Source organism: Podarcis muralis, chromosome 1, assembly GCF_964188315.1.
Source record: "Podarcis muralis chromosome 1, rPodMur119.hap1.1, whole genome shotgun sequence".
NCBI classification, from domain to species: Eukaryota; Metazoa; Chordata; class Lepidosauria; order Squamata; family Lacertidae; genus Podarcis; species Podarcis muralis.
In genome coordinates, this window is record NC_135655.1 from 24,111,436 (window position 1) to 24,136,597 (window position 25,162).

Below are 25,162 nucleotides of genomic sequence, written 5' to 3' on the forward strand. Positions count from 1 at the left end.
CCACTACATCCCCTACTACAGATATGAGAAGTACCACAAAAAAGTCGCAGTTTCAATCTCCAGCACCTGCAATTAAAATAATATTCGGTAGCAGGACTAAGGGAAGACTCCTGTGCCTACTACCTCTGTGCAGGAGGCCGGGAGTTGCTGCTAGTCGGAGTAGATTTGTAGTGGGCTGGGTAGACCAAAGGTCTGGCTTCTGTGTCTCAGGTTCCAGCTGCGCTGATGTTGACTTGCTTAATGCAAGATCCGAAATAGTGGCTTCAAGTTGATTTCAGATTCTGGGCTAAGTGGGAAATCTATTTAGCTTTAACCGTTATTATAGTCGGTGCTGATGTGGTTAGACTTGTGCCTCTGAACGGAGGAGGTGGTGGGCGAAGGAAGTTTGCAATCCCACAGCCTGATTAGGAACATTACATCTGCGCCTGCATAAAGCAAATGTCATTGGTGCAAAAGTGGCACACAGTTCAGCCGCCGCCTTGGGCACTTGATGTCCATTTCAATTTGAGTGCCATGAAGCCTGAGCATTGGGAGGCAACGTTTTCCCATGGAACAAAGACGTTTCTATTGAACACTCTTGAATAGATGTATAGGGCCTCTTTTGAGCTAACTTCAGTTTCCTCCAAATGATCCCCCTTGTGTGATGGGTACCCTTACACTGTGGAACATCTGCTAGAAATATCAGCAAAAGCCTAATTGTTTTAATGGGCTCGGAGTGACATTTCCTTAGGAGAAAAAAGGAAGGGTAAAAAAAGATTTTTTTGCAGGAAAACGTACAATTTTCTGTCATTTGATGGGTGCAACAAGAGTTAAGGCGTGTAAAATTAAATCTGTCACTCCTGGCAATCCTTTGCTTACAGTGTATGCTAGCGGCTCGTGCAATTAATGGGTGCCTTATGTACAGTGGTACCTCGGGTTAAGTACTTAATTCGTTCCGGAGGTCTGTTCTTAACCTCAAACTGTTCTTAACCTGAAGCACCACTTTAGCTAATGGGGCCTCCTGCTGCTGACACGCCGTCGGAGCACGATTTCTGTTCTCATCCTGAAGCAAAGTTCTTAACCTGCAGCACTATTTCTGGGTTAGCGGAGTCTGTAACCTGAAGCGTATGTAACCCGAGGTACCACTGTATTCTTTTCCCTTCATCCAATATTAAATGCTGGCAATAGAAACTAGAAGGTGGATTCTGATGGTGCAATTAGATGTTACAGGGCACGGTGGGGAACTTTTGGCCCACCAGATTGTGTTGGACTTCAGCTGCCACCAGCCCCAGCCAGCATGGCCAGTAGTAAGGGATGATGGGAGCTGGAGTACAGCAACATCTGGAGAGCTACGTCACTAGGGAAGAGGAGGTTGGCAGCAGTCATGTGCCCCCATAACATCTGGCTAGATCCCATGACCGAAATTTATTAGAAGACACTATATATTGTTGTTCTACCTGCTTGTATTGTGGTTAAAAATGGGGTGGGGGTGGGAGATTGGACCACAATCAAGAAACTGGATTCCACAGAGATGCATGATTACTTTTTCTTTCATAGAATCTCTTATGTTTTTAAGGTGGGCATTACTTTAAACAGGATTTCTAATGAATATGTTGGTGGGCTGACTGTTTTGTGGCGAATTTTTCTGCTGTTTTATCCGTTTTGGCTATTTTCCTTGTTGTATCAGTTATAGAATATCAGTTTGAGGTGTGTGTGTACTTATCTTGTAAGCATCCTTGAGCACCCTTTTGGGAGCCGAAAGACAAGGTAAAAATAAATAAACATCATGTGAAACCTTGCCTTCATTTTAATGTGAGTAGGGAGTTGCTTTGAGCTGAACAGGTGTCTGAAACACAAGCACATAGTTTTACAAGGGAAATGGGGGAGAAGTGGGAGCATATAAATGAATTGCCTCAGTTTAGCTGATTTTTTCTTTCTAAGCACAGCTCACTTCATTTTCACTCAACTAACGTTTAAGGTTGCCTCTTTCAGATCTTTAGTCAAATTGTGTCCGTTTCTTGAGGGGTGGGGTTATGTTGGAGTAGTTTGTTAATGTATTTTTAGAAGCTAAGAAAAAGGAAAAAACAAGCAGTTTATTCGAGAAAGTGCCTCTCTGTTTCTGAGTAATCATGGTGAGGATTTTGATGTCACCCTTAAGATTGCTCACCTTTGGAAGGAGTTTCCTTTGGTGTTGTATATGTGTTTACTTCTCACAAGTAAAATATGTGAGATCCTGTTATCTTGAGAGGCCATGGATTGAACCTGGGACCTTACAAAGATACGTCCTCTTCTCTGACACTGGGCAGAAGATGCACCAGGGTCAACTGGTAAATCTCTTGAGTGGTTTGGCATACATCGGCAAGAGTTTTTGTTTCCCACTTGTTTAACAAAACATTCCCCCACACACACCTAAATAAGACTGCTGAAATGAAGAAAGCTAAGTAGGAATGACCTTTATGTGTGAAGGGACTGTGGGCTCAGTTCAGTTCTGGTACAAAAAAAGAAAAAATCCCTGGGTTCAGAATATTCTTGGAGAGTAATTCTGTGTATCATTTGTGTGTGGCTCTAGCTGGTCGATCTTCAGGTTCTAGTAAGAAAACAGAGTTGATCTGGCAAGCATTAAGTCTTTCCACTCTTATTCCACCTGCACATGTTGATTTCTCCCAATAATTCAGTTGCTGGAGTGAGATTTGATCAGAGGAGCTCTCATGCTTTGTATTTTTGGTCGGTATGTTGCCCTGACTGATCTATCACAACTTTCTGTGGCTACACTTGACTCATGAAATATCACATGCAACTCTTTCCTAAGTTGTTTTTATATATATATAAATTTATGAAGCAGCGATTCTTCTTTCCCCCTGCTCCAATGAAGCTTGATATTATAATAAACATTTCAGTTTCACAACTGAGCTAATTTGTCCTCCTCTTTTTCTTGCAATTTGCCTCCAGTTCCTCCCGGAGTTATCCAAAATGGAGCTCGCATTCTGAGTAGAGGAATCTTCCCAGGAGTCAGGCCACTGCCAATAAACCCAATCGGAAGCATGGCTGCTGCAGTAAGGTAAGTACAGAATCAGTGGTGCAGCGGGAGATGGCAAAGAACCTTGAAAGGAGAACTCTTTGAGAGAGCGCTGCTGAACTTGCAACAGGTTTATTTGCAAGATCATTGACAGATATTCAGTGCAGCTTCTACACCACAATTTACTTCCTTTTGAAGCCAAATCTAGAGGTGTCCTTTCTCTGTGGCTCTGGCCACACTTTGCACATGAGTAATGCAGCTTTTCAGATTCGTACAGAAACATTTACTAGACAAACAAATTTATCCAGCTTTTTACTCTGTTCTTTTTTGTCAAAGGGTGGCTCTAGCATACAATTCTCCCAGAAGCAATTGCCACGTCAGGCAAACTATTAAATGCATATTATTATTATTTTACATTTCTACATATTCCACTGAATATTAAGACATGTCTTAGATTAGGGTCTTTCTTTTCTTTCTTTTTGGTCTACTCTCACTTTTTCAGTACCATCAGGGAATGCTTTGTCCTTGTCCCCACCCCCCTCTCAAAAAAATGCAACTGGTCAAATGCCCATAGTCTACTTGATCGCAAGATTATGTACAAATGACTACTTGTGTGCTCACAACATAAGAAAAATGCAGTATTTTAGCTAAGTATTTAGCCAACATGCTTAAGTACACTTTTTTTCTCTGTGTGTGTGTTTTGTTCATTACATCTCACAGTTGTAGCCTGTTTAAGCCATTTGTAGACTGTTCCCTTTTCAAACAGTAATTGAATGAATGAATTTCATTGTTTCCCAGTTTCTGTGCAAGCTCACTTGGCTGCTGGCCCTTGAGCCAATTAGTTAGTGATCTTTTGCAATCATTTCACCTTTGAGTGTCCAACCCAAGGTGTTGTGAATTGTTTGGATAATGTGCATTGTTCGAAAATACTAAAACCCAGGGCGAATTCGCCACTTGACATACGTAAAGATTAGCCATGGGAGATTATGTCATTATGCTGCTGTTGTCCTTTTGGCTTAAACCACATAAATAGATCTTTTGTTTCAGTCTAATCTGTAAATGGAAATTGACTATTTTTAGTGTGTTGAATCATCATTATTTAGCACTAAAGCTGCCCCAACATAACATGGTTTTTTTGACAGCAGCTCCTATTTCACTATATCCACGCTGCTTTTCTGTTGCTTGTTGCTGCTATTTTTGCTTCCTGTTTTTACTATTCTCTTGTTGTTTTTTAGGAAGCAAGCCCATACAAATTATAAAACATCATTATATTGTTCTGAAGAGCAATTCTTGACTAGTATGAATTGGTAGTCCGTGGTCAATTTTTTACAGGTGAATTGTCAGGTTGACAAGAGTGGTCTCTGAAATTTTCTTGTAATTACTCATTTTAAAATTTGCTCCTGTCTGGTGAAATTAAGCCATAATCACAAAGAAAACATTTGCCAACAGCAAGGGTTATTCTACGCTCCCATTCATTACATTTGGAACTTACACATAATGCCTTCCCAGGGAAGAGTGTCCATGGATCTGCCTTCCCCAACTTGGAGCCCTCAAGGTGTTTTAGATTACAGCTGCCATTAGCCCATGACTATGCTTGCTAGGGCTGATGGGAGTTGTAGTCCAAAGACTATGGAGGGCACCACATTAAGGAAGGCTGCCATAGACTGTATTGGGGAACTTTCATGTAATGGGATCTCTCTTATTAAATGGGACCATATGTTTGTCATTGCCTCCATTGCTACTTTTTTGAGGTGGAGCAGTGATGAAAAAAGTTAATGGGAACATGATAAAAGTGAATGGTTGCAAGGATTTTTCATTGTGAATGGAAGCTACAAGTTTAATGACCAAGAGCCTGAACCAGGAATCCAGAAGTCCCTGGTTCAGATTTAATTTCTGCCATAAACAAGCTGTTCTCTCTGTTCCACCCTGTGCATTATAATGTATAAAGGCCAAGATGGAGGTGTGAATGGAACCAGTGGTGGAGGAACCCTCTCTGGTACGCGGGGCAGGATGCCAAGGAGCGGGGCGAACGGCCCATGGGCGCACAAGTGGCAGCCTGTACGGTTGCCGTGTGAGTGGCAGCCCATACGGACGGCGTGTGAGCGGTGCCCATACTGACTGCATGCGCGCCCTCATCTGCTCTACAGCTGGGGGGAGGCAGCAGTCCATCTTGCCACACACACACCCAGAGTGATACCTGGGGCGTGCCCCCTTTGTACACCCCTGAATGGGGCATCTTTACAACCGTAATTGCCGGTTTTCTTCTTCTTCTTTTCCTTTTTGGTGGCAGGGGGGTGGATAGGAAGAGGCAGTTGCCAGCCCGCATTTTTTTCTAAGCCTAGCTGCTTCACTGGAAGGGATTTTAGCAGAGAGAGAGAGGGGATGGCAGAAGGAAAATTGGTGCCAAGGTACCAGCTCTGGCACCACCCACTTTTGGCCTTGGCTCCTCCCATGTCTCACATGCAGCCTTTGAGGGAATTCCTGAGGGATAAAAATGGTTACCTCTGCCTGCCTCCCTCCCCACTACAAATGTTTGGCATTCCTGCTCAGTATTTAGACGTGTTCACGTGCACTACCTTGCATACAAGGAAAAATGAGAGCGTACACTCCAGCAATGTCTGGGGAAATAACTCTTTTCTGCACCCTCATGCTGAGAAAAACATGCAGATTATGCTACCTGTTTTATTCTGCACTGTTGAACTGTGGTCAGCAATTAGTTTTTCATGAGAACCAGCTGGAGAAGGGTGGGTGGGTAATAAAGCAAAGGCCCAACTGTATTATTTTTACCTCAGTTCTGCTCTTGGTTTGGTAAAAAGAGATCAATTTTGCTCTGGGACTTCATTTCCAGCTTCTGCTTTGAGGCCTGCCTTCTGTCATTATTTTATACCCATACCTATTTTGTACAAATTTGATCTTTTTTCATAAATAAACAAAATATATTTATTTGCCTTTTTTTTACACGCTTCCCCCCTCCCATGCCTTTTTAACTGGCCATTTTGACACTTTGAGTAGCACCAAAGCAAAATTAACCATTGTAGCATGTAGTGTAGGTACCAGGCATACGCAGACCTGACCACATCTTCCCAAATGAGAAGCCAGCAAGTGTTTTTGCAAATAAATAAATCTGGACGATTTAAAGGGTTCCCCTTGTTCAATCCGAAAAACACTTTATACGTCGCAGAGCAGAGGTTGCTTTTGGGAATACAGGATTCTGGAAACATATGCCATGTTGATACCAATGCTCTCAGGGGTGAACTTCCCTCCGCATTGACAGTGCACACCTTTGCATTAATGCTACATCTGTTCTGATAATAGTCAAAGCCCCGTTTTATTAGCAGATCATTACACAGGCTGTGTTTGCAGTGGAGCTTTGCATATATAATTATGATGTGAAATCCCTCCTGTAAGTTTTCCTGCCAATAATACAACAGACTTAGCTGCATTGATTTGTACTCTTTGACCCACTGGGATGGGACCTGATTATGCCAGGGAATACTGCTTAGTGCTAATTTACTCCCTTAGAACCAGAAGTGCCTGAGAAAACATTTCTCCCGCTTTGAAATGGAAACTCTTCCACGTCGCTGCACAGAAGTGTGGGAGAATATGGAGTAGCGAAAGCTACAAACTTCCCAGATTCACCAGCGACTAAAAGCTGCAGCCTTCACAAAGATTATTCTCCAGAACAATTACATTTGGCCATGCAGCAGTATATTTTGCCAGTGTGGTGTAGTGGTTAAGAGCGGTAGACTCGTAATCTGGGGAACCGGATTCACGTCTCCGCTCCTCCACATGCAGCTGCTGGGTGACCTTGGGCCAGTCACACTTCTCTGAAGTCTCTCAGCCCCACTCACCTCACAGAGTGTTTGTTGTGGGGGAGGAAGGGAAAGGAGAATGTTAGCTGCTTTGAGACTCCTTCGGGTAGTGATAAAGCGGGATATCAAATCCAAACTCCTCCTCTTCTTCTTCTTACCAGAATCAACGGAGAAGGGCCACTGTGCACACACAGAGGGAGGTGTCAGAACTAAGTTTTAGGCAGCTGTCAGAGGATAGCTTCAAACCAAGAACCAGGAGCTGAACCAAGAATTCAGAACCAAGATCCATCTAGAAATATACCAAGGAAAACCTTGCTGCTCAGGAAAATTCCCAGCCCATGTATAGCCCTTCTTGTCCAAAGCCCAAGGACAATTCACTGCCATGAAAATAAGCAATGCTGAAGCTTTGGTTGCTCACCACAAGCTGCACACACAAATGATGGTTCCTGGTTTACACCTTTGCAGCTCTTGACAAAAAGGCTTTTTCAAGAGTAAGAAGAAGTTGCTACTTATTTAATTTATTACCCACCCTTCACTATCCCAGGACAGGTCACAACCATTTTCAATTCAATATTCGAGCCAATTAAAAACAAATTAGCAGTCACAGGAGTTGGATGGGCCCTGTAAACACATATCCCAAATGCCCTTCATTTAGACCCCAAAATGAACTGGTAACCAATGCAGCTGTTTTAAAACAGAAGTTATGTGAGTGTTAAAAGGTACCCCAGCAAAGTTGCAACGTTAACTGCCTTGGGGTTCAGGGACTAACAATGAATGGGTGCCAATTGCAAAAAAATATCAGGCAAGCCTAGAAATTCTGAAGTGTTTAGTTTTGTTTAATAAATACAATTAAATAGTCATGCTACGTTAGATCACTCTATAAGCCTAGAGCATCAGAAAACATACCCTAATTGGCATTTGCGACTCAGTATTTTCAGGAAAAGCCACGTCACCGTGGGCAACCCCACTGCTCTTCTCTGTGCAACCAAGCCCCTACTGTTTAAAAAAGCAGCAATCTTTAGGTGGTCAGATGGTCTTCTTCCATGGGATGCCAGTGGAGAGAAAAATGTTATATCGGAATGGAGACTCCATGTGGACTTCGGGATCTAATATAACTTTTTCACAAATATTTTTATGTGGGTGAGTGTGAAATAGAGGGGGGGTGGTACATGTGGCAACATGTATTCTTTTTAATTTCAGTCAGGTGTCATAAAGAATACACTTTCCATGCAGACAGCCCCAGACTCAAGCCCCAGCATCTCTAATTCAGAGGATTGGGTACCAGGTGGCAGGAAGGATCTGTGCCTGGGGTCCTGGAGCAGCCACTGCCTCTCAGAGCAGACAATATTGTGCTAGATGGGCCTGCTATATAAGGCAGCTTCCAAGGTCCCTGCAAGCTGCAATTGCCAGCATCCAGGAAGCTTGGAGAAATACTGGCTACATGCCGTGGGGCAGATTGCTAATGCCGTTAGTGGAGGCACCCCATGTCCTTCTCCTGTCGGGCTAAACAGGTGGCCCTTGCTTTCTGTGCTCCTCATCTGCCTAGCCCAGTGGGAGAGAGTTGAGAGGGGAGTGGACCTCCATAGGGTTGGCAGAAGGGAAGCAGCTTCCCAGGGCTCTCTTAGCAACTTAGATCAGGGTGGGTTGCCCATTGACTGTAAATGGTTTGTGCATAAATCAGTAGACTAGTATATGTTTCACCTCAGTTATCCATCTGCAGTTTTGGATATGAGGAGGCAACCTGGTTTGCTTCTATAAACACATACACACACCCCTTACCATCTAAACAAGTTCGGTAAAATTAAAATATGGTAGTGCACCGATTGGCTTGTAAAGCTGGATATGTTCTCTCTTACACAGAGTCTGCCATGCTGTGCAACTTCTCACCTATTGTGCTCAATCTCTTCACTCCCTCAACTCCCTCGGAGCAAGAGTGTTCTTGCCAAGTGTCGTGCAAAGGCTCAGTGGCACATCCTCTTGACTGCGCCGCATTAATTCAGCAATTGCCAGAACTAGTAAAGGCAAAAAAATAATAATGATGACCCAAGTCACTTAAGTCTTTCCCCTAAATTGTGCTGATCTTGAGCATCATCTTCAAAACGTACCATTTTGGCTTAAAAACCAAGAAATCTGCCACTTCAAAGGGCGTCACGTGCTTCTTCCTTAATGAATGGTTTTAAGGAGCTGGTTTTAAATGCACCGTACCATTGTTTTGAATATGGATGACTTCTTCTCTAAAGCATTTGGCATCGTTTAATGACAACCCCTGCAGTGGTGACACCGTCTCAGAGTGAATGCATCTGGCGTGCTGCACAATCATGAATGACATTGCATTTAGCTATTAATAATTGAAAGAGCTTTGTCTTTGTCTTTTTTCCCCCTGCTGGGTTCTGCATATAATTTATGGATCATAAACTACCTCCTAATGTCCAAGGGGAAAAAATGTTATTGAGCAAGAAAGGATGGAAATTTGGAAGGGGAGGTGGTGACTTGTGGGTGTGTTTTTTAACATATGTATTTATCTCTCTCAGAAAAAAAAGGTCTTTGCAATCTTGCCAGCTTCTCATACGTGTATATTGTTGGTTTTGTTAACATTTCAAAAGCTTAACATGATAACTAATAGTTTCTTTGTGGCAAATGGTGACACCATCGTTAAATGTAAAATGTATGAGCAGCTGTGAGCCTCAGACTCATATACTGCTTCCTTTCCTAGCTCACCATGATCAGAAGCACATAATTTTGCAGTTTGTGGCAAACCATAGTATGCTGTTGTGTCACAACACAGCAAACTCTGGTTTGGGGGTGTTTTTTTTGCAAACACCCCTGCATACCCCAGTCTCTTCTGGGTTTCACCCCAACCCTCTGGATCAAAATGGGATGCTCAGAAGCAGTGCAGGAGAGGAGAGAGAGAGCGGGGAAGTCCCGTTGCACAGGTAGAAATCCTGTGCTAAATAGGACAACTTTGTTGGATACAAGCCATAGTTTGGTGTGCTCAGACACAGCTATAATTAGTGCAGATTCAAAGCAAAGAAATCAGATGTTTTCTCATACAAATCTTTATTGTTTTAGCTCATTGTAAGCCAATTAGAGTTTAGTTTCATTTTTAAAGTTGTGCGTGCATATATTCAACTTGGGCAGTTCACTACCATTGGATGGCTAAAAATATCACTGGTTTCAAAAAGATCTAGATCGAGCTCGTGTAGAATAAGGCAGTACCTTTGCTACATACTTAAAACAAGACTTGAAGCACAGGCATAGGCGTAGCCCAGGGGGCAGGGGGCAGCTGCCCGCCAATAAAGTAAATAAATAAAAAGTACTTAACTAACTGAGGTTCTGCCCCCCTAACATAAAGCCTGCCCCCCCCTAATATAAAGCCTGGCTTCTGCACTGAGTAATATGATTCATGGCTGTGGTCTTGCTAGAGTTACATATTACAACTTACCCAGCCCTAAGCAAAGTTTTTTTTTAAAATCTGAGGCTCAGTGTAAAACACAGGGCTTGGGGACCCCTGGAGTCTACCCCCAAAGTGCCCCTGCTAGTAGGGTACAAAAAAGGAAGGGTGATACCCCCTCTGCCAATTTCCTTGCCCCTCTTTGCCTCCCCCCCCCACAACACACTACAAAGCACCATATTTCCAGATCATGCAAAATGCTGTCTTCACTTATTTCTCCCTGAAATTATTTTTGTGTTTCACCACTAAGAGCAGGTTCAGCACTGTCCGTTAATTAAGATGATTTGGGGAAATACTTGTTGTTGTCCCAATCCCTATAAGTATGTTACAAGGAATGGATCAGGTGTTGGGGAACTGTGGAGCCAGTGTGGTGTAGTGGTTAAGAGCGGTGGACTCGTAATCCGGTGAACCGGATTTGATTCCCTGCTCCTCCACATGCAGCTGCTGGGTGACCTTGGGCCAGTCACACTTCTCTGAAGTCTTTCAGCCCCACTCACCTCACAGAGTGTTTGTTGTGGGGGAGGAAGGGAAAGGAGAATGTTAGCCTCTTTGAGACTCCTTCGGGCAGTGATAAAGCGGGATATCAAATCCAAACTCTTCTTCTTCTTTGACCCTCTAGATGTTGCTGAATTACAGCTCTCATCAGCCTCAGCAGGCATGGTCAGTGACCAGGGATGATGGGAGTTGTAGTTTAGCCACAACCAAAGGGCCAAAGGATAACCCACCCTTGGAATGGATTCTTCTCACCTTTTCTCCTGGCTTCTTATGCTGTCGCTCCATGATAGCCTTCCCCAACGTGGTCCTGGCTGGGGCTGATGGAAGTTGGCGTGCGAAACATCTAGAGGGACCAGGCTGAGGGAACCTGCCCTATGGTCTATCATAATGGCTGAAGCCAGATACAAGATTGGTAGATCCAGCCTGAAATCTGACCTAATGACCACTTCTGATGGTCTTAAACATCACTTCCACGGAAGATGATATTAAGACCTGGAGTGGCTTCTCTCAAGTGTCATTGAAATGCTTTGCATTTTCAGTGCTTCTCTGATTAGTCATACAGTCTGAGAATCAAGTAGGGCAGAATTAAGGGCACTTGTAAATCACAGGACCTCACTTTATTAAACTGACATAAGAGGGAACGTATATTCTCCAGTGTACTTCAGAACAATCCCTTTGAGTTAAAATGAAGTATCCACAGGTCCTTAATGATTATTTTGTATTAGTGTTTTATGCAGCAGTGGAAACCCAGTTGTGTCAAGGAGCCCTACAGTTAATACCTGTAGCTCTGGAAGTTTGAGGGAATCTGTTTTTGCATGTTCCTATATGAAATTTTATTCATTTTATGCCTCTTATGATAATATGCACATCACACTTTAGCTGACCACTGGATTTAGCACTTTTCTTTTGTAGTTCTCAGAAATTTAGAAAAATCAAATATTTATTTAGATATGTACAGAGGTAGATTTGGGGGAGTGCGACCGGTTCGGTTGCACTGGGCCCAGAGCCGGGGGGGGGGACGACCACAGAGGGCGCTACAACAGTGATGTAGAATGGAAGGCGGGGGATGCCAGATTTTGGCTTCACAAATTTGAGACCCCAAGGTCTACCACTGAGGTGTAGCTTGTATTAATATTGAGAAGAATTGTTTCACAAATTGCAGATTGATGCAGAAGCGAAATTAGACAGAATGATGGGTAAAAACATGCAAAAGTGACCCTGATCCAAAATGGAATGGTCATCTCTACCTGTAAAAAGAAAATGGTCTTGCCTTAATATATAGCTCAACTGTAAAAGTAGTATTTGCAGAATGCCTCATACTAACAAATTTGTAGTTGCGACGACCCTCGTAATACAGCGAGGGGGGGAAGTATTTGATCCCCTGCTAAATTTGCCCATTTGCCCTCTGACGAAGAAATGACCAGTCCATAATTTTAATGGTAGGTTTATTGTAGCTGTGAGAGATCAAATACTTATTTCACTCATTATAATGCACATCAATCCTTGACTTTTGTCTTCTGGGTTTCTGGGGGTTTTCCTGTTGTTATTCTGTCTCTCACATCTACATTAAACCTACCATTAAAATTATGGACTGGTCATTTCTTCGTCAGAGGGCAAAGGGGCAAATTTAGCAGGGGATCAAATACTCCCCCCCCTCACTGTAAGCTAGAATCCATATTTCCCCCAGAATATGGCTAAATGACAAAATGACTGCAGAGTACTTCTTTATATCTTCGTGTGTTGTATTGCAAAAATACAATACAAAGCACATTTGTCAGTTTTATTTTTTAAAATTCCCTTATTGTTACTTTTTTTCTGTTCAGACTTCCCTGTTCTTGTGTAAATAATAGACTGTTCTCCATATGCTATGGAAAATACCCTGTGACAGTATATAACATTTTCCCCTCACAGTACTGCACGTGATGTGTTTGGACAGAAATGTGGCTGCATCTTCAAGCACCCCTCCTCCCCAAACAAGATGCAAAAAGCACATGACACTATACTGCATTGATTTGATTTTATCTGTTTTTCTTGTTTTGAATTTTATTTATCGTGAGCCATCGTGGGAGGGTATCTACCCTGAAAAGTGGCCTAAAATTGTGCAACAAGTAACAAAAAACCCCAGGAATATTTGTGTGTTCGTACATATGCAGTCTGGTATTGGGGCCAACAGATGGTTTATTAGAATGCAGTAGTTACCCTGTAACTTTAGTGCTGTTGCGTTGACATGTTTTGTGTAGCAATCTGATCTGATCTGCCCTGTTGAAGTAGGTACTTTTTTGTGGGGGCAAAAAGTTTTAACACCTGAGTGGCAGTTGCGTTTCAAAATATCTCCAGAACCTTGATCCACAGCCCAGTTAAATAGCAGTTATTATAACTTAGGCTGATTTTAGCACACATTCAGTAGATTTCACTGGGACTGAATCATCTCTAAACCAAATCAGTGTGGTGCGGAGGTTAAAGTACCAGACTGGAAGCAAAGATGCTGAGGTGAGGTTCAAATGCCCACCTGGCCATAAAACACACAGAGTAATATTGAGCCAGGATTACAGCAAACAAAGAATATGGGGCAAGTTTCTTGTCTACTGTATACTGGTCCAAATGATCTTGAAACTGTGCAAAAGACTCAGTAACATGAAAAGGCTAGGCACTGAACTTTCAGTTCAGCCAGCTGATTAAATGTGTTTTTATTTCAGTTAATTGAATTACATTATAATCAAGCAGTTTTGTTAATTTAAATAAATCTGCATACTATGATAGCTTCAAAGTAGTTAATTTTTCAAGGCTTTTGAGGTAAGTATGAGAATTCGCCATTTAATAACAAATACATCCCATCCTTCAGACCCAAAACCGGGGTGTGCGTCTTCCGGGACACACTCCGGGGTGAGTCACGTGACACACATCTCACTCCCGCCCCGCACCCAAAAATGCATGTTTTGGGGCACCGCGCAAGATCACAGCCCTGTAAAAGTGCTTTTTTGGGGGGCGGGGAGTGCTTTTGGCACCCAAAATGGCCGCCACAATCTCGTGTGAAAACATGGGATGACCCTTTTTTCTGGGGCACTTGACAGGTATGCAAACATCTACCACTCATTGTTAGAAGATAAGGTCCATATTAATATTTTCCGTACTATAACTATGCACCAAAATAATAATAAAATGGCTTCAAAAAAGAAATGTGTGCCCCTCAGTCTCAGCCCAACCAATCAAAATGCATCAACTTGCCTCCATCAATTGATACTTAGATAAGGAAGATACCCATAGATAAATCAACCAAAGTTTCAGTAACTTTGCTGGTTGATGGATTTGTAAAGCCAGTTAAATTATTCATTTTCCATAATTTTAAATACGCTCTAACATCTCATGGCCCCACTGGCCAGCAAGATTGTGTGGCCCACTGCAGATGCCACAAGCCATGACTGTACTTTCCCTACGATCTACAGTGAGGCCCAGACCAGACATTTTACCCAATTGGAAGTGAGCCCAATTGGAAGTGAGTGCCAGGGGGGCCTCCATTTTACAGCCACTTTTTATGGTGGATGGCCATCAGCCTTGGCCTTTACAATGTTATATTTGGCTATACAGTGGTACCTCTTGATGCAAACGGGATCTGTTCCGGAGCCCTGTTCGCATCCTGAAGCAAACATAAGACACGCATGCGCGGGTCACGTTCCGCCGCTTCCGTGCATGACGTCATTTTGAGCGTCTGCGCATGCGCGAGCGGAAAAACCCAGAAGTAACACGCTCTGTTACTTCCAGGTCGCCGCGGAGCGCAACCCGAAAATATTTAAGCTGAAGCATCTTCATCCTCTGGTATGATTGTACTTGTTTGCATTCAGGGAAAGCAGTTTTCTCTTGAAAAATACAGTTTTATAGGGGAATTTGATTTGATTGTGTGTTTCCTTCTTCTCCCTTCTCCAGGAATGGAATCTCAAACTGCCGGATGCGGACAGACAGCGAGCAGTCCTGTGGCTCCCCGGTGGTGAGCGGCGACCCAAAGGAGGACCACAACTATAGCAGTGCCAAATCTTCCAACCACCGGAGCACGTCGCCCACGAGTGACTCCATTTCCTCTTCCTCCGCCGACGACCATTACGAGTTTGTCACTAAAGGCAGCCGGGACAGTAGCGAGGGCAGCGAGGTCAGCTTCCACAGCCACGAGAGCCATAGCGAAGCGGAAGAGGAGGACAAAAGGCAGAGCTCCCGGAAAGAGACCAAGGATTCTTTAGCTGATAGCGGCTACGCCTCTCAGCACAAGAAACGTCAGCATTTGCTGAAGGCAAAAAAAGTACCGAGTGACACGCTGCCTCTTAAAAAGAGGCGTACGGAGAAACCGCCCGAGAGCGACGACGAGGAGATGAAAGAAGCGGCCGGATCGCTCCTGCACTTGGCGGGAATACGGTCTTGTTTGAACAACATCACCAATCGGACGGCAAAGGGGCAGAAAGAGCAAAAGGACACCACGAAAAACGAGAACAAATCCATTGATTGAACTTATAAAACAATTTCGTTTCAGCACGTCAGGTGAATTCTAATGATTTGTGGCAATATCAACAAATATTTTCTTTGTTTCGTTTTTCTTTTCTTTCACCCCCTCCTCTTCTTCTTCTTTCTTTTTTTTTGTGTGTGTGTTTTCTTTTTTTCGAACCCTTGAGATTTTTTTGTTTTTAAATTTTTTAAAGGAGATGGAAGCCATAGAACTCATACTGATACTCAACTAATTTTACAAAAGTTTTTCATTACATGAAGACAAAAAAAGAAAGAAAGAAAGTAAAAGCCAAAATTGCCATTGCTTTCTCCAGCTTTGTCAGAAATGCATGGTTGAATATGCTGTGACGTCACCAGTTAATGTGAGAGGAATAAAAATTCGGCATTTGGAAATCTCTTATAACCTAGAAGAAATTGGATAATTTGGAAATCGTTCAGGCCAGGCTGTAAGAATTGAAAGTGGAAAAAAGGCCTTATGATTGGGTTTGTGTGTGATGTGTCTAGAGATTTGGGGGAAGTCAAAAGGCACACACAATATCCTCAGAACCAAGGATCATATATAGTGGCATTTGCTTGCGGTTGTGCCATAGAAATCTTGGAATAGCCACTAATGACAGCTGCTCATACAGTAATGATCTATTAGTGCTTCATGTACTGTATATGGCTCAAAATGTGAAGACTTAATTTATAAATTATGGAATACTGAACTGTGTATGCAATGAGTTTCAGTGAAATAAAGAGGAAGGGGGGAGGGGGACTAGTGATATTCTTTAATCAATTAATTGTCTTCTATATTTAAATTAAAAGAATGTTTTATAAAAAGCCATAAGCCTGAAGATTGGCACTGCCTGCAAAAATATTATGGGAAAACAAGCTATGAGTTCTTAACTGCCTGAGTGAAAAGCAATCAAATCTGAAGAAAATTATGAGTAGATATTTAAGGAGGATCAAAATGAGAAAACCTTTTCTATAAGTCACAAAGATTTGATCTCACTAGGGGGAAAATGCTACAAAACCTGCCATTAGTATTATATTGCTTTTTTATTCTTTCCAAAAAATAAAATCCATGTTGGCTAGGCAAAAATATAAAGAAATTGTGCTCCTCAATATGAGGTACCCAGTTAAGGTCAGTCAGGATTCATCTGTGCAAAAAATGACAATATATTTCCAGTTTTAACCACTGCAACCAGCTGAAATTTCTGATCCACATTGCATGGATTCCTTTATGGGAGGGACTTGGAGTACAAAATAATAATAAAAACAAACCCTTTTTATTAATTCAAAGATAACAAAAGTTCTTGTAAGGTAAATAATGTATTTAGCATGAAGCATGAATTATTTTCATATAAATATAGAAAAATAGAAAAAAGGCTATGCCTCTAATTTTTAAGCCCTTAGGCTTAGTTTGTTTTTTGGGTTTTTGTTTTTTTGTTTTTTTCCTCTCTTTTTTCCCTTTTTCCTTTTTTTTTGGAAGCAGGTGTTTTTTAAGGTTTAACCTTTTTCAGGGATAAATACTGACTGTTGGGGAACTTACTCTGCAATATTAAAAAATAAAACTTCATGCTCGGGTAGGGCTTGGATGGTTGAATTATATTGCCTTGTCTGCACATTCAGCCCCCTCCCCCTACTTCTCTGTTTTTTGAACACGTTTGTCCTTTCTTTGTCTTTACATGTATTAAAACATTACGCAATAATTTCGAGGGCAAGGCAAGTAGTGAGTGTGTATGAATTAAGGAAGACGGTGGAAGACACTGAATTGTGAACGGTGGGGAAAACTTGGCCATTTGATTTGGGGGAAGACGATGACTACACAGATCTGCTCATCTGCCAATGAGGAAACAAGTAACGAAAGGGCTTTGGTTTGAGTTCATTGGGGCTATTTAAGAGATGCATGCTGAAGACGTGTTCTGTTTACAGCCATACTTGGTTTGTGGTGATGGCTCCATTAGCAGATTGAAGGCTTTGCAATAAGGCAATCTCTTCCGACTGATCTTTCCTTTTTCAGTTGCATTGGTATCAAAGGCCATAATCCTGGGACTTCCAGTCCTATAGGCTGTGACCCATGGCTCGGCACATGGACCAGGTCTCTAGTGGACCACCATCCTAGCTGTGGGTCACCATAGGAAAAATGGGGTGCCCCTAGAGCAGCACAACAAGTTGCAGCCAGAAAGAGAAATTGGCAACCTCTCTCTGGAGCGGATTCGGCATGTGTAAGAGACTCTTTGGGTTCCAGACCTGTAGGTAGACTGAATACAGCTTTACACTGAACAGAAGTCGTGTTGTTTGCTGTTTCGGCGCTCAGGGTTTTTGCCTTGTGTTGGGCTTTGGCAGGAAATGCAGAAAGCATCTTAGGGAATTCCGCTTTGCAGGCTTGGATATTCGAGAAAATGCATACAGTATGAGTTAGACGCTCATGCCAACAGACCTGTGAAATATTGGGAGTGTCGAATCAGGCTTGGAATGACGCAGGTCCATCAGCAAGTTCAGCCGATGTGTTACCAGTTCTTCTCTCAATACGTCCGCGTCTGCCAAAAGAAGGGGGGAGGTAACACTTGCCTAAAGAGAAAAGAAAGCATTTCAATCAATTTAAGGGTTTTCTCTCTGAACTAGAGTGCCATATGCCTGTTTCTTTTAATTGCCATGGAGTTCTACCAAGCATGAGCAAAATTTTAATAGTAAAAAGATGTGGTAGCTTGTTTGGTGGAATGAAAAAGATATTCCACCATGAGCCGGAAGACAAAAATGGGAACAGTTCTTAATTCTGATTAGTATTGATTATGCCAATATTTCCATGCTCGAATCAGCACTGTAGCCTATATAGACAACCAGTGGAGTGTAGCATGCTGAAGAAATTCTTTCTTTATTGCTCATTGTCTAGAAACTTAATCTTGGAATTGACAGGAATTCTGGCTTTGTACTGGGTCAGTCCTCAATGCAGAGAGTCTTTGCCTAAGCCATGCGGGGGCGAGGGGAGAATGAAGATTGCAGCTGTAGATTTATGTCACATTGCTACATCTGGTCTGCCTGTGCACACACACATACGCACACCCCGTCCCAGTAAATACATCTGTAAACCATGGACTTCCAGCAGGTGCACTGCAAGCTGAATTACAAATTCAAGGGTCATTGCACCTGCTTGTCCTCTAAATAGGGAAAACCCCTCAGGCCCATCCTCTGCACAAGTTTTAAAAAATGGTGGCTGTGCACGTCTTGCACAACTGCCTTCCTTTCCATGAGGTTTGAATGAGGCTTGTTTAGAAGAAACATCACGCCTTAAACACATTTTAAATCACCCATGTGTCCCTCTTCACCCTCTGGTGCCCTTTGGGGCTGTTCGGAGTCTTTAGTCCAAAACATCTGGGGGGCACAAGGTTGGCAAAGACTGCTGTAGTCTGCCTTACACTTCTTTGACATGGAGGCATGCTAATCATACATTTTGCTTAGCAACACCCGTGTAAACCCAGAACAACTTCCTTTTCTCCAGTGGTTCCTTTGCAATAGATACTCCACCATTGCTAGCACGAATGTTTTGTGTACAAAAATGCCTTTCCCCTTGCATTTTGATGGACTGTCTTACCATTTACCTTCTTTCTGGTAAGAATGGTCCACAAAACAATTAAATAATCTAATTGGACAGTACTTAAAAAATAAAAACAACAACCCAAACTTCAATTTCACCATGGAGATTCAAGTTCCATAATGATATCTGTACATGAATCAGGCACCCAAAGACTTTGGGCTTGGAAGCGCTTGCAGGTGATGTAGAGCCAAATATTCAAATGTTTGTGTCCACAACATACTTTTACTTCTATCTAGTTTTGGGATTCATTGCTATGCTAATCATCCTGTGAGTAGTACCAGACCTCAGCTGTGGCCTGCCTACAGTGTTCAGGGCAATATATAGGGAAGGTGGGAAACACAGTGTTTACATCTGTAGCTAATCTTCTACAGCAATAATCTTCAGATAGAGTGTTTCATAAACAGGAAAGAGCAGTTCTGATATGACTCATTGCTTACAGGAATGAAGGAGCACTGTTCAACAGATGAGGCACAATTAAGCCAAAGTTCATCAATTGGTGCCATAGCTTTCCCGCTGAAATTAAAGTCCATGCTCCACTTTCCTACTAAAAGCCACAGAGACCTAGGCACTCCTTACTTTTAGGTGAGTCATGCCCCATCTATTGACCATCCATGGGTCATAGCTTGAGTAAAAAAAATTGTCTGTGCTGGGTGCTTCCTTTAATCATCACTGTACAGAAAGCAATTGCAGCTAATCTTTTTGCAAAAGATGTCATGTTACCTATTCTTGGAGGCAAAGGATGTCTCATTTAAGTATCCCAATTAAGTACCTAATTCCTATTAGTAATGGTTTTGAAATGGAGAAGATCCGATGAAAGCTTGGCTTGTCTCTTGCACAGCCACCTCCAATAAACTGTCATCTTTTATACAAACTCCAGTGTTAGGTCCTACAGTGCCAACTTCTCACTTTGATGCCAAAAGTGGATTAAAGCAGTTGGGTCCAATTATATAGACTTCAGCTGCAGGAATGTGCTTACTTCCATTCAGCACATGGTGGATTGTTTCCTCCACACTTCTTGAGCTTCTTACCTGTGTGCCACAGCCATTTTGAAAACAGTGCACAGAGGGAGTGTTTGTTTTGGAAATACTATTTTGGAAATACTTGATTATTTGTTAGAATTTAGATGGGGATTTTTTTTTTAACAAGAAAAATCTTAAGTCACAGAATTCATGACAACTTATGTATTTTATACACAAATTCTTCCTCTTTTGTGTATGACCATTTTACTGTGGAAATCGAGGGTTTTTCATAACATTGGATGTAAAATGTGATCATAGCTTCGGTGCTGAAGACTTGTGGGCATGATCCAGACACCGCACAAGCCCAGAGCATTTTCTGATATAAGGACTTCATATAAGCACCTCCTGAAGGCCATGGACTTAGCAGGCCAAGCAGGGTGAGAGGAAGCTGGAAGAGGTAGAATGCAGAGGACTCATGGACCTTTCATTGCAGGACCTGAGCTAGCTCTAGGCAGGTGAGCAACTTGGCCTCTTGTACTGTACAGAACAACAGTCCAGTAAGTCCTTGACTGAGGAGGCTGAGAAGTATTTGCTCTGTCTTGGAGCACTTAACTCATGCCTCAGAAGATTCAGGCCCTGCTCAGCTGCATTCTTCCTCTATCTAGACCTTCAGTTAGTTTGAAATGGGATAATATCTCAGAAGGTCTTCAGAATGCATAGATAGGGTACAGAGGTCCTTGCTGAGCTGGCCATTCTTTGAGCAGTGATGAGGATGCTCTGCCCATTCACTGTGGCTGAATTCAGGATTGGGGCAGGTGCATCCAGTTTCTCTTACGTAGCTTCCAAAGTACTCGGGCACTTGGGTAAAGCCTTTAAAATAAGAGAATGTTTAATGTATGCCACCAGTCTTTCCAGGTTCGCTTACGTTTATTAAATTCTTATCTTACAGTCTGTTTATCATCCACGTTAACAGATGCACAAGCAGTTCTCTGCAAACCTTTCTGACAGCCAACCTGACGCTGGCTGCTTTCAGCAAGCTTGTGCCTCTCAACATGTTTTCAGATCCTCCTCAAAGAGCAAATTGGTGATAGAACTGCTGCTACACCAGTGAATCAAGGGCTCTCTCATTCACTTCTTTAGTGGTGAAAGGTGTATGTGTGTTTTGCACACTTTGAGCAGTCCCCAACACAGAAGCAGATGAACTTAGCCTCAGCTTGCACACAAGTTCATGTGCATGGTGAAACGGTCTGGATTGGGGCTGATGCAGGCACATCCTTTGTCCAAACTAAACATAACCCTAGTACATGGCAGGCATAATGTAGTGTATAATCTCAGTGTAGTGGGGCAGAGCTTGTGAACCATGGGGTGGCTGTTGAGGCTTGCTGGTCACAAATATTCGCTCTGAGCTTGTGGCATTCATTGCCCTTGCTGCGTTACATTTGCATGTGGTCTTGGGTGGCTTGGCAAGATGGCAGTCACTTCTGGAAAATGCTACAGGCCAAATGGTGGTGATCAGTGCCATTCGCTGTTCAATTCTCAGTTACATACCAGTTGGTTTTCCCACTCATTCTGACCATCTGCCTTCAAACTGGAGGATAGGAGGGTGATTAGAGAGCCCAGTTAACTACTGTTAAAAACAAAGGGTGCACTACCAGTTTATACCAGGAGATTATTTGGCTCTGGATAACCTGCAAAAAGACATTAGGTTTTGACATTAATATTAGGCAATTGACTTCAGTAAGCTGCCCAGCTAATAGTTTTGTTTCCCATGTTTGTTTTTTACCATTTTAAAAAAGTATTCTTCCACCTGAGACCAGGCTCATTCATAGTCAAGTCTGTGAGTGTTCTTGCCAGCTCTCCCTAAAATATGTAAAACACTGTTATGCACATAAATGCAGCACTGTGATCTAATTTAAATAACCTTATTATACTAAATATGTAATATACTTTTAACATTTTGCTACAGTGATAGTCTTCTGCCAACATCCAATGTCTCTTTGCTTTCTATTGTAGGGAATAAAAAGATGCTGTTAACAACACCCAGTTTACTTTTCCTTTGCAGAATGCATAAATCCATTTATCGTTTTTGGTGTAGGCTTTGTATTAACTGGATGTAGAAAAAACATTTACGCAATAGTCTATGTGGTTCGTATGAACTTTTCTCATCGCATCTGTTCATACCCCGTCCCTTTGATTGTAGTAATCAGCCGCAAACCAGGAGGGGAAGCATTTTGGTAGGGATACGCGCAACCTTTTTTTCCCCTGGAATGAAAGTTCAGAATCAGTGGGTTGATTTTACAATGTTAACTATGTCCACGCAATCCTATAACTCAGCAAGCAGCCACTTGCCTTGCTGACTAGAAACCAAAACCAAAAGTGAGTAAACATTAGCACATGCAACGATAAACCATGGTTTAATGCTTCCATGAGCCTGAGAGAAGCGACAGCCTTACACACTCCCCTCTCTTCCTTGTTAATAGATAAATGGAGGAACACGGTTCAGAACATTGGTTAATGGCCAAACAAGTCAACTTTAAACTGTGAGTTATGAAGCTGGCTTGTTTAACTAACCGTTGTTTGTTGTACAGCACAACCCCCCATTTTGAACATCATGCTAAATCAAGCTTCTTGAAAAGCTAATTTAAACTTGGAAGAAATTCTCCTCTTGGCTATGCAGGAGGAGGGGTTTGTGGAAGTTTGTCCACCTCGCACCAAACCATAGATTTTTACATATGTGAACCAGGCATCTGTCTGTGATGCTGTGCTTCATTGGTCTACGTTTAAAACCACAAAAGTGGTTTAATACGGACTTCCTTGTAGATGCACATGCTATCAAGTTGCACTGCATTTTATTTCTAGTGAGTACAGGGGAGAGACTTGAGAAATTAGAATTAGTAGTTCTAGGAACTCCACTTAAGACCTTGGCTTCAACAGAGTGGGTACAAGAGAACCAGGGCTTTGGACATGTAGGCTTTTTAAGAAAGTTGGAATCACATCCATCAACTTTTTTCTTGGAAGGAAGGAAGCTCCCCACAAACAGCCAACTGAAAGGATTTCAGCTTTTTTTTAAAAAAAAGGGGGGTGTGACACACAAGTGCTGCCCAGGCTATTGAATTGGGGAGGAGAATGATGTATTTGCACACATGATTTCATGTAGCGCTCAGGATCTGCATGCAGAAGTTGGATTAGGGTGTTATTGAAATGACCGTGAGAACTCTCTGCCCTTTTACTGAATTCAGACTTCTGATATGACTGGTATGTTTTCTATGATGTGACTTTGCTGACTGTGGCTTGAAAGCTGATAATTTTCTTTCTCTGGTTCCAGTTCAGAGTGAGAACTTAGTGCTTTTTGAAAAAAGTTTATTGATAAGTTTTTCCTCTCCAGCCCTTCCCTAATGCACCCAGTATTTTGGGGAAACAATTGTTTTTGCTTTACCTTTTTCGCGTCTGCATTATACACACTCACTACTTCAGTTTGCCTTGGTGTCAAATGTTGGAAGGGATGGGGATAGGGAATGATTTCTGAGTGTATGAAAAGCATTATGAACTTGTACATTTTTATACTCTTCTGTAATATTTTTGAAATATTTCTTTTGTTCTGCAGGAAAAAAAAGTGATGAAGCAATCAAAAGACCAATAAGTACAATATCAATGCTTTAGGGTCATGAGACCTTCATTGGCCAATAGATTAATTTAGTACAGCAATAAGCCATTTTTCCCTCTCTTTTTTTGTTTCTGTTTTTTAATTCCTCTTTTGTTTTTGTTTTTAATGCTGTACTAGGTAAATGGAACTGCCAGTTTCATTGACATAAAATGAGAACTGTGATGGGGGGCATAAACAGTGATGTTAAGTTGTATTTGTGTTTACCTAAATGAGCAGTCGAAAGGCAAGTGCAATCAGCCAGAAATACAAGGAAAAAAACGTTGATCTAGAGGCATACTTGCATTTTACGTTTCTTGATGTGTAATCATATTGCCAAAGACAAACTCTTTCATCAGTTATTATTGTAAATAACACTTTCCCAAAACCTACCATAAAGTTTCTGTGATGTATTGTCTTCCAGTTGCAATAAAAATTACTGAGTTGCATCAATTGAATAATTGCACTTATGGGTGTTGGCTTTTATTGTTTCATTCATTCATTTATATATATATTTTTGCTGGGCCCTTGTTTGAGGCAGGCAATGCTGCTGAAGAAGCTACCCAATTTAAAACATCCTTATTTAATTTGGATTACCCCAGGACCTGCTTTTTTCTTTTCTCAAGCAGCCTAAACAAAGAGGGTTTGAAGAAATTGTTCCGCCTTAGACGTTTCATGTAGGATACGGCTATCGGTGGCTGCTGGCTGCAATTGATATGTTTTGCCTCTGAATACCAGTTGTTGGGAGTCGCAAGTGGGGAGCACTGTTGGGATCAGGTCCTGCCCATGTGCTTGCCATAGACATCTGGTTGGCCACTGTGAGAACTGGATGAGATGGGCCATTGGCTTGATACAGCAGGCTCTTCCTATGGTTTTTCTTCATTTATCACATTTATTCTCTTCCCAAGAAAGGAGTTTTGGAAGATGAACAAAGGGTCATCCTGTTCTACCTTCTCAACAATCCTGAGATTGGTTGGATTGGGAGGTGTGTGACTAAACTCCACTGGCTTTGAGCAAGTCTGCAGGAGAAGGTAGTTCATATTTGTAGGGCAATCACTACCAGCTTTCTTGGACTTGGCACTCACATGGCATTGCCCGGAAGCAACTCCTGCCTGATCATAAATCCTTTGGAGAAAAAGAGGTTTTGAAGTATTGGACTATGAATTAGCTATTCTCATGAATTTACTTTTAAGTGTTGTTCATCTTGAATGGGTTGTTGCTGACTCACACAAGTGTGAGCCTTCTGTTTTCACCATCCTAGACATCGTTCATACACTTTGCTCATTATTTTTATATTGCCAGAGGGCTGACGAATTAATTGAAGACATTACATAGTTGGCTTTTCTCATTGCACTGCTACTTTAGTGTATCCACTTTCTTTAGTTAACAGTGTTTGGTATCAGATTAACCATTAAGAAGTGGGCACTGATTCAGGAGATTAATACACTTGCAGTCATACATTCATAATTAACGTCCAAATAAATTATTTTGTATTAATATGCTGTTCACCACTTGGGGGGCCTTTCGGTCAAAAAGCTGTAACAAGGGCCATGCAACAGGCCTCTATACCAATACAAAGAGAGCCTTGTCATATCCCACTGTTTCAATAATAATTTTATTATTTATACCCCACCCATCTGGCTGAGTCAGAAGCAAGAAGACCTTATTCACTGACTTAAGCACTAGGAAGTTGACATCAGATTAGCTCAGACAAGTCCAAAGTACTTTATTTTATTATTAAG

General features: G+C 42.0%; 1 protein-coding gene across 4 annotated transcripts in view; it reads left to right on the forward strand.

The window, feature by feature from the left end:
- Positions 1-23,886, forward strand: part of FOXN3 (forkhead box N3) — a 144,130-nt gene extending 120,244 nt beyond the window's left edge. For 3 of the 4 annotated variants that reach the window (XM_077924880.1, XM_077924890.1, XM_077924900.1), the window contains 2 exons: positions 2,929-3,037; positions 14,675-23,886. In XM_077924880.1, coding sequence (XP_077781006.1) covers positions 2,929-3,037; positions 14,675-15,245 — 680 coding nt within the window. In that variant the 3' untranslated portion in view covers positions 15,246-23,886. The remainder of the gene's footprint in view (positions 1-2,928; positions 3,038-14,674) is intronic. The other variant, XM_077924888.1, reaches the window with a different exon arrangement.
- Positions 23,887-25,162: the final 1,276 nt, after the last annotated feature.